The 9,578-nt window shown below is 48.9% G+C and overlaps 1 protein-coding gene and 1 non-coding gene across 2 annotated transcripts in view; both read right to left on the reverse strand.

Moving 5' to 3' along the window:
• socs7 (suppressor of cytokine signaling 7) overlaps positions 1-7,247 on the reverse strand; it is a 16,495-nt gene extending 9,248 nt beyond the window's left edge. Inside the window, 5 exon segments of the mRNA XM_055051836.1 lie at positions 1-119; positions 799-831; positions 834-902; positions 1,772-1,833; positions 5,458-7,247. The exon segment at positions 1-119 is cut by the window's left edge and continues 19 nt beyond it. Coding sequence (XP_054907811.1) covers positions 1-119; positions 799-831; positions 834-902; positions 1,772-1,833; positions 5,458-6,980 — 1,806 coding nt within the window. The 5' untranslated portion in view covers positions 6,981-7,247.
• Positions 7,248-8,956: 1,709 nt separating this feature from the next.
• trnas-uga (transfer RNA serine (anticodon UGA)) lies at positions 8,957-9,038 on the reverse strand. The gene has a single exon. It is a non-coding gene; the product is annotated as a tRNA-Ser (tRNA).
• Between the last annotated feature and the right edge of the window lie 540 nt (positions 9,039-9,578).

Here is a 9,578-nt window from a genome sequence, read left to right on the forward strand (position 1 = left end):
CTGGATGGTGCTCAGGGTCGGGTGCAACGCCAGCGGACGGGGGGGCAGAGACTGCATGGAGGCCCCGGCGCTGCGCTCCGTGAACGGCCCCTGGAGCTGGGGAGGACCCCCAAAATCATCTGCAGGACAGAGACAGGAGCTGTGAGAGGAGGCCCAGCGGTTCTGAAGCGTCTGGATCTCCAGGTTGGACATTCCAACATTCCAGATTTTTATGCAATCGGAGCCTGACAGCAGCATTATGATCATCCATCACTTCCTGAAATTCACGTGGAAATAGAAGAACTGGAGCAAAAGACGGTACAAATATCAGATGTTGCTGCTGCTCCAGGGTCTTTAACATGTTTCACAACTAAATGTAAAATCTGCATCATGACCAAAATGAACACAAGAAAATGTTCAACTTTAGTCTGAAGTGATGCTGAAAACATCGTCCAGCAAACTGACGATGAATCTCACAGTCACATGACTGACACGGAAAATGTCAGCTAGCTCGCTGGCTGGTTAGCAAAGGTGCATTAGCAGCTTGTTAGCATTAGCCTCAACCGCCCCGAGTCACAGGACAGATTGAAGATTTATGACCAAAACAACAGAGATGAAATATTCCTGCCAAGACTAAAGTGAGACGGTTGAGGTCGACTCACATTGTTTGTAGTAAAATCTGAATATTTCAGGCCTTAACTGTGAACAAATGAATCTTTCTAAGAGTTTCAGGGATCTGTGACGGTACGACAACGAGAGCAACCGGATCAGAGGAGAGGACAGAAGAGGAGGAGAAAGAGGAGGAGGAGGAGGAAGTACCAAGCAGGCTGAGGCTCCGCCGGGGAGGGGGGGCGGCGTGGGGGGGTGCTGAGCGCCCCCCCCCCTGCGAGAAATGTCCACATCGACCAGAGAGACCGTCTCACCTGGACAGAGGAGGGGGGGGGTTAGTGAGCAGAGAGGAAGAGCTGAGTGATGAAGAGGAGGAGCTGATGAAGATGAAGCTGCTGTTCATCCCGAGTTCCCACAAACGTGTTTAACCCATCTAACCTTCATGGGGTCGTTGTCATGGCGACTCAACCTCAGAACATGGACATCTCCATGGTTACGATAACTTTACGTCTCATCGTTTCATTTCATCCTGAAACTTTTGAAAAAGGAGAAAAAGTGGAGCAGGAACTCAAATCTGACCAATCAGCTCCCAGCTGCTCTGAACCAATCAGCTCCCAGCTGCTCTGAACCAATCAGATCGCAGCTGCTCTGAACCAATCAGATCGCAGCTGCTCTGAACCAATCAGCTCCCAGCTGCAGGGAGGTTGAGTTGCCATGGCGATCCACCCGCAGTCCTCCATGTTTTGAGTTAAAAGATGTAATTATAATTATGTTACAATAAAATCAGCTGTTTGCAATGAATCGAAACGAATGAATCGACCTGAAAACGAGCAACACGCCGCTGGACTCCAACTCGCAACCAACTGATCCAGACGAGTCAGCAGTACCTTCAATCGTCTCAGTATTGATCGCTTTAAGTTTGTGCTCCGCCTGCCGGATGTGATCGGCTGTTATTGATTCAGGCGGATTCAGTTGTTTGCTAGCTGTGCTCTGATTGGACGGAAAGGACGTTTGGCCAAGTAAAGCCCGGCGATCCGCCACGCCCACAGAAACCGGAGACCGCATCACTGCCTCCAACCAATCAGCTGCAGCGGCTCGTTAACATGTCACTGAAAACCCGGGTCGGGCAGAACCCGGGATGCCGCCGCCACGTTGCCGCCGTCCACCCGAGCGCTGAACTCACCGGTGAAAGCAGGACTGAACGGCACCGGGGAGAAGGAACCATGAGGCCTGGAGCCCTGCAGCCTGCAGACAGAACAAACATGATGAGAACTGGACCGGACCGGACCGAGCCGTCGCCCCGACGACGGGACCGAGCCGTCGCCCCGACGACGGGTCGCCATCTTGGAAATCTCCATGGTTACTTTAACCTTTAACCCCCCTGGTGGGAACCCCAAACTGTCGCCATGGAGACAAGCTTTCTGTGAGAGAAGGATGCTGTCGCCATGGCAACTTCCCATCCCTCTCTGCTGAGCAGGGAGACTGCTGGTCGCCATGGCAACAGCTGCAGGGGAAAGTTGCGCGGGAGCCGAATGAAGTCGGGTCGGATCTGAGGTGGTTCTGATGAACAGAACCTTGGACCGGGCTCTGTTACTAAGCAGAACCAGCAGAACCTCCAGGCCCGGTCTGCAGCACCTGCTGCAGTTTCTGGAGGTTGCAGCCGGACTCCCTGAAGGTCCAGAACCAGAACCGGCCCGGTTCTCTGTAACGAGGCGAACTCCGGTCTGTCACAGCTACGGTTCTCCAGGTTTAACGACCCAAACGGACCCGAGTTGGTTCAGAACTGCAGCTCAGATGACTGAAACAAAAAGCTGTTTAGAAAGAACTCCAGTCATCAAAAACACTGTGGAAACTAAAGGACTTTGACTAGACCACTGCAGTAATCCTGCTACGGCCGCTGGTTGGGCCGAGTTCAGTCCACCAGAACCGGCCTGGTTCTGTATGGAAAAGTGTTCAGTTACTATCGTTTGGAGCGGGCGTCACGATTTGGAAATAAACCCAGTTGATCCGTTTTTCTGTTGCTGCTGAAGAGCAACATCCATCCTGGCGGGGCAGAGCAAAGCCTGGCGGGGCAGAGCAAAGCCTGGCGGGGCAGAGCAAAGCCTGGGGGCAGAGCAAAGCCTGGCGGGGCAGAGCAAAGCCTGGCGGGGCAGAGCAAAGCCTGGCGGGGCAGAGCAAAGCCTGGTGGCCGCCAGGCTGATGAAACACCAGGACAAACCGGCCGCTGGGTCCCGGTCCCAGATTGGACTGGGACTGAACTACTGGACTCAACCGGTCCCAGTGAGGACGGCTGGACTCGGATATCAGAATCCACCCCAGTTCATCACCGTTCCACCGCCGTGCTTCACAGCTCGTCTCTCCTTCTTCCAAGAAGCCGGACCGGTTCAGTGCCCTGACCTTTAACCTTTAACCTGTTACTCGAGGAACGTTAACCAGTGTTGTATAGTAACGAAGTAAAAATACTTAACTACTTCAGTATATTTTGGAGTACTTCATACTTTCCTCGAGTATGAAAATGTTTGATAACTTTCACTTTACTTCACTACATTTCCGAACTTAATTTCATACTTTTACTCCGATACATTTTCAATGTGTGGTTTAGTTACTCGTTACAAAAAAAACGAGAGAGAAACGCAAATGTTTTGATCAACCTACTGATCAACTGCAACAAAGCCTGTTAGCCTGGGCTTGTTCATCTCCACCAATAGGATGCACAGGTTTCTCCTCCCCACCTACATCAAAAAGTCCAGTCTGATTGGTTAGTTCTCCGTTTGCGTAGGTTTGTGCCGTTAAAATGTTCGTTTGTGCAGCTTTGGTTTCCGAGATATTAAAATGATTTTTTAGGCCATCCAGAGTTACCATCCCCGCAGTTTGCTCCAAAACAAACCAAAGTGGGCTGGTTCATTTTGCAGGTTTGTGCCGTTAAAACAAACGCAGCAAAGTTATTTTCAGTTTGGATTTTGGCGATTCCAATATCCGGTGTGAGCGGCGTCTAGCTCGAGGTTGATCCGATTCACGAACGCTAATTTGGGCCAGCCGGTCTCTGGGTCTCCTCCTTCCTCAAGGTGTCGGAGTTTCACTCAGGGAGAGTCAACAAATTTTACATCCAAACTCTCCTGAGAAACTAATGGAAATAGATTTCTTGCCTTGTGACAAACTGACACTAAATTCATGACACATTCCTAGAAATTGTAATCTTAAAAAATATATATATTTGGATGACCTAAAAAATTATTTTAAATATCTCGGAAACCAAAGCTGCACAAACAAAAATTTTAATAGCACAAACGGAGCACAAACCAATCAGACTATTTGCTGGATTATTTGAGTAGATGGGGTTCAGCTTCATGGAGGTCTGTTTCCTTCTCCCATTAAACACCAAGTTAACTAAAATCTCTCCTCTTCAGATGCCAATAAGCTGCATTTCCCTCCCAATTCTTTTTCTTTTGCATAATGACCAGTTGTTGCACCTATAGTGTGTGAAGTAGAGGAATCCTAACGGCTTTTTCTCTTCATGTTGGCCACATTTTCTGTACTGACTATTTATTTTTCTCATTTTCAGCACTGACCTTACTGAAAGGGAAAACTTGAGGCTTATAGAAACTTTGTATTTTCTGTCTTGGAGGGTTTACTAAGAAGCTGGTTCAGTTGGAAAGCAGGTTAAGTTAACTTAAAGCAGGTTAAGTTAACTTAAAGCAGGTTAAGTTAACTTAAAGCAGGTTAAGTTAATCTAAAGCAGGTTAAGTTAACTTAAAGCAGGTTAAGTTAATCTAAAGGAGGTTAAGTTAACTTAAAGCAGGTTAAGTTAATCTAAAGCAGGTTAAGTTAACTTAAAGCAGGTTAAGTTAATCTAAAGGAGGTTAAGTTAACTTAAAGCAGGTTAAGTTAATCTAAAGCAGGTTAAGTTAACTTAAAGCAGGTTAAGTTAATCTAAAGGAGGTTAAGTTAACTTAAAGCAGGTTAAGTTAATCTAAAGCAGGTTAAGTTAACTTAAAGCAGGTTAAGTTAATCTAAAGGAGGTTAAGTTAACTTAAAGCAGGTTAAGTTAATCTAAAGCAGGTTAAGTTAATCTAAAGGAGGTTAAGTTAACTTAAAGCAGGTTAAGTTAATCTAAAGCAGGTTAAGTTAACTTAAAGCAGGTTAAGTTAATCTAAAGGAGGTTAAGTTAACTTAAAGCAGGTTAAGTTAATCTAAAGCAGGTTAAGTTAATCTAAAGCAGGTTAAGTTAACTTAAAGCAGGTTAAGTTAATCTAAAGGAGGTTAAGTTAACTTAAAGCAGGTTAAGTTAATCTAAAGCAGGTTAAGTTAACTTAAAGCAGGTTAAGTTAATCTAAAGCAGGTTAAGTTAACTTAAAGCAGGTTAAGTTAACTTAAAGCAGGTTAAGTTAATCTAAAGGAGGTTAAGTTAACTTAAAGCAGGTTAAGTTAATCTAAAGCAGGTTAAGTTAACCTTGTAGGTAAAGCATCTAATGTTCTTAACTAAATGATGCTGCAGGTTTATCTATTAGCAGGTTTCATTTTGCCTGCACTTGGTTGTGTATTTTAAGTGTATTTAACAAGTTTACCAAAATATAAAAAATGTCATTCAAACTGCATTTGCCTTGTTTTACTTTTTACTTTTCATTACATTACTTGAGTTCATCCATTGTTACAGTAATTTCCAGACTTAAGTACAAGACGTTTTAGATACTTTAAGACTTTAACTCAAGTAACATTTCAATCAGTGACTTTACTTTTACCAAAGTCATATTTTGGAGAAGTTCCTGTACTTTTACTGGACTCTGAGATTTCAGGACTTTGACACTGAAAGGCGATTTGTTTGGAGACATCAGATCGGCTGCTGTCGTCATGGTGACAGAGGGGTCTTACCTGTCCTGGTCGGTGCTGCTGCAGGTGGACCCCCACACGTCCAGCAGGCTCCCCCCCGACGAGGTGGAGGACGCCAGCGACGGCCGCTTGTCCAGCAGGCCGCCCGACCCGCCGCTGGAGCTCTTGGTTCTGAACAGCTTGCTGAGCCGGACCTTCAGGGACCCCCCCTTCCTGGACTTCCTCCGCGGCGTCCTATCGCCTCCCCCCTCCAGGACCGTCAGAGGGGAGGAGGTCCCCCCGGAGCCACCCGCCGCCACCCCGAGCTTCGGGGTGGCGGCGCGGCTCTGCGGCTGGGACCTGGACTGGTGCCGGTGCCGCGGGCCCGGGTCAGGGGGGGCGGCACGGGTGGCCGGGGGGCTCTGTGGCGCCGCGGGGTGGGGGGCGGCGCGGCAGGTCGGCTCGGTGCAGACGCCCGCCTCCTCGGCCAGTCTGTGGACCTGTCGCATCAGGCCGCTCAGCGTTCCGGCGCCGAACACGGTTCCGGCTCCCCCTGGCGGGCCCCCGGCGCCGCCCTTCCCGGCCTCCTCCTCGCCGTTTCGGCCCCCCCCCTGCGCCAGCTCGCCGACCTGCTCGGACCCCAGGCCTTCCAGAACCAGCAGAGCGTCGCTGGTGTCGCTGGGGTCGTCTCCGGGGGCGACCGGACCCGCCGCCAGGATGCTGTGACAGGGGCAGCGAGGGGGAGGAGGCACCCCGTCTCCTCCCCCCACTCCCTCCCTGCCCTCGCCCAGCTGACCCAGCTTCTGGGCCAGCACCAGAACCGGGTCGTCGGCCCCGGACGGGCAGGTTCTCCTGAGCTCCAGCAGGCCCAGGCGCAGGGCCTGGTCCAGCAGACCCGGGGGCCACTTGGCCATCTGGTGTCGGTGGCACAGGATGGAGATGGACTCCGGATCCAGGGCCGGGACCGGCTGGAGGTTCTGAGGCCCGTCGGGCCCTTTGGACAGTCTGACCACCGGGTGCCACTGCAGGTTGTCCTCTGGGGACGGGACGCAGCCAGAGTTCTGCTCTTTCCCGCCTCCAGAACCAGCTGTGCTGGCAGAACCCGAACCTGGACCGGGCTCCAGCTTCTGTCTCTCCGGTTCCTCCTGCAGGAACCCAACTGGCGGCGGCTGCTCCAATCCGGACCGCAGCAGGTTCTGTAACACCATCAGCTGCGCCCTGGATCCGTGTCCGCCCGAACCGTCGACGAACCGCTGCGCCGCTGCGGCAAAGTCCTCAGGCGGCGGGGACCGCGGCGCCTCGGAGCTCGGCGGGCCCTGCGACAAGCCCAGCCCGCCGTCCAGCTCTCCCTTCCCGGGGAGCGGCGAACTGTAGTGCGGGGATGCGGATCCGAGGCCTGCTGACGGGCCGCTGGAGTCCACATCGAACCCGCCGCCGCGGCGTCCCAGCGCGGCTTTCACCGCTCCGAACCCGCCGCCTCCGGACCGGATCAGGTCGTCGGGCTCGTCCAGCCGGTCGTACTCCGCGGCGGAGACGAGCCGCATCAGGACGAAGTCCGGAGACATTTCTTGCTGCGCGTCATTCATGGCGGCGGGCTAACGTTAGCGGCTCCGCTCTTACATAACAGCTGCTGCATCTCCGCGCCGAGCGCCGGGCCGCTCCGGGCGGCGCGCACCTGCGGTCCGGACCGGGCGGGACCGGGCGGGACCGGGCGGGCGGGACGGGAGGCTCCACGGGACCAGCACGGAACGACAAGGGGGAGAAACCCGCCGCTTAGCCGCTAGCCTCCAACCGAGTCATCCTCCAGCGAGACAACGGGACGTGAGGAGAGGAGGGCGGGGAGCCGAGCTGCGCAGGCGGCTTCGCTGATCGATCAGAGCCGATCGATCAGAACCGATCGATCAGCGGGGCTGGAGATCCGATCAGCTGTTATTATTGTCAATGAACAATTGAACAAGAACTTACTTTGGTTTTTAAATAGGTTTCCAACATTATTTAAAATATTAGGTCATTTATATCATGTATTTCTGAGCAGAAGGAAATTAGATTTCATTTATTTTTTCAATGTCATTTTTAGTCACTTATTTTGTCTTTTCTTGCTTGTTTCTTTGACAGAAGTTAAACTGTCTTTATTGACGGAGGACATAAATCATTTCCCAGTAAACACAGTTCTACTGGAAAACATGAATCCAGATCCATTTGGATCCTCCAGGATCTTTCACCAGATTTTTATCAGTTTTTCTGTTTAGTTCATTTAGTGCATTTGTGATGTAACAAACTCTAAACCAGTGGAGCCTTAGTGGCCCCTGAGGGCCCATCCTGCATGTTTTAGTGTCTCCCTGGTTGAAGGCAGAACCCTGACCTGCTGAAAGGTTCTTGGTACCAGAGAGACTAAAACGTGCAGGCAGCCGATGTTCTGACGATCTGCGCTACCTCGTCAGATTGTCCTACCGTAGCACGGATCGATAGCTATCTGTCCATGCTACCCGTCTAAAACTGCTGCCGCCATGTTTACAAACAGCAGCGGCTTATTAATGTTCAATATATTGGATTATTTGAGTGACTGAAGTGGAAGCTTAGCAGTTCTGGTTAGCTTAGCATTGGATAATTTATATCATGATGAAACCAGAAGATCTGAATATTCTAGCGTTAAAAATGAAAAGTTGCAGATGCAGCGCAACTGCAACTTTTCTAGAATATCACAATATCACTACCAACATATATTAAGTGAGGCCTATAAAGAGTTTTATTGAACAAAAATATTTTAAAGTATAGGGACAAAAAAGCCACAAAACAACATATTTTGTACTGATAAACTGCCAAATAATAACTTGTTTACAGTGATGACATTGCAGATGGCAAACTAAAGCCATTTATAAATATATTTATAAACTGCCTGTCATGTAAACTAGAAACATACAGCAGGTTAATGAAAGCCAGCTATAAATTAATTAAGCTTACTGTAATCTGTAATGAAATAAAACACATGAAACGAAACTTCCACAGGTAGGATGGATTGACAGGTAGCACAGATAAACAGGACATCGGTCCTCCAGGACCGACTTTTGGCTCTCCTGCTCTAAATTATGACTGAAATGGAGTTCCATACATGACAGAACCTCCACCATGTTTTACTGAAGGACGTAGGTTTTGTTGGAAGATAGCCTGTAGCAGTCTGTATTACAGTGAATTTGAAGAAACCTCTGACTGAAGACACAGTTTTCACACCAGGTGAGATGATCCATTGAAAGGATTCATGGATTCCAAACCATTTTCAGATTCTGCACATAAGGAGACATTGTTATGCCTGAGTAATTGTGTTGTGTTACTTTTATCCAAATAAATAGTCAATCATGCAAAGCTTTATGAGATTTCAGCTGACATATCTTTAGGTATCAATTATATGGATATTATACAATCTTATTTCTAAAATCTCCTTTCTCTCTGTGTTATCCTTGGGATGTTTATATTTCTGATTTTCAAGGACTTTGGAGGCAGATCAAATCAGATTGCCTGTCAGTCCAAAAGCGAATAAAAACAATTGTAATTTAAATCAACGGATCGCTGCGAGCAGGGTTCGAACCTGCGCGGGGAAACCCCATTGGATTTCAAATCCAACGCCTTAACCACTCGGCCATCACAGCTACTTCCGTTCCCCGCCCTCACCTGGTCACATTCACTGTGTAATGTGAGAATGCCTCCGGCAGAGGGAGCCAAATCTCCGTCTCTGACAGACCAGATATACAGATGACGGGGATGAGACTTCAAGCGTTACATCAGTTCATAATTGTTAACGGCCCAACCGGAAAGCGCCTGAAAGTCTCACGTTTTGGTCTGAGATTTCGAGCGCTTTTTAACCGGAAGGTAAAATCTTTGACATGATGAATTAAGATTGGTTTGTCCTCTCCTCCACGCCACAAGGAGGCATCAGCGAGCTCACCGTTGGCTTGTTGTGCCAAAACTATCGCTGTGCTAAAGAACTATTGCTGGAGTTTGATAATAGTGTTAATATGCAGCTAAACTTGAATGAATGAGTTTATTATAAAATAACCTTTGACCCCTAATTAATTTGATAGCTAAATAGCATTTAATTTAAATTCTGTTGTGCATCTAATGAAGTGTACGGAAATCCATTTCTGCCACTTTGATGACAAATAACTGCTTTAGTGACCTCATTAAAGCTT

The sequence above is a fragment of the Poeciliopsis prolifica genome, unplaced genomic scaffold (genome assembly GCF_027474105.1).
Source record: "Poeciliopsis prolifica strain line A6 unplaced genomic scaffold, Auburn_PproV2 SCAFFOLD034, whole genome shotgun sequence".
In the NCBI taxonomy this organism is placed as follows: domain Eukaryota; kingdom Metazoa; phylum Chordata; class Actinopteri; order Cyprinodontiformes; family Poeciliidae; genus Poeciliopsis; species Poeciliopsis prolifica.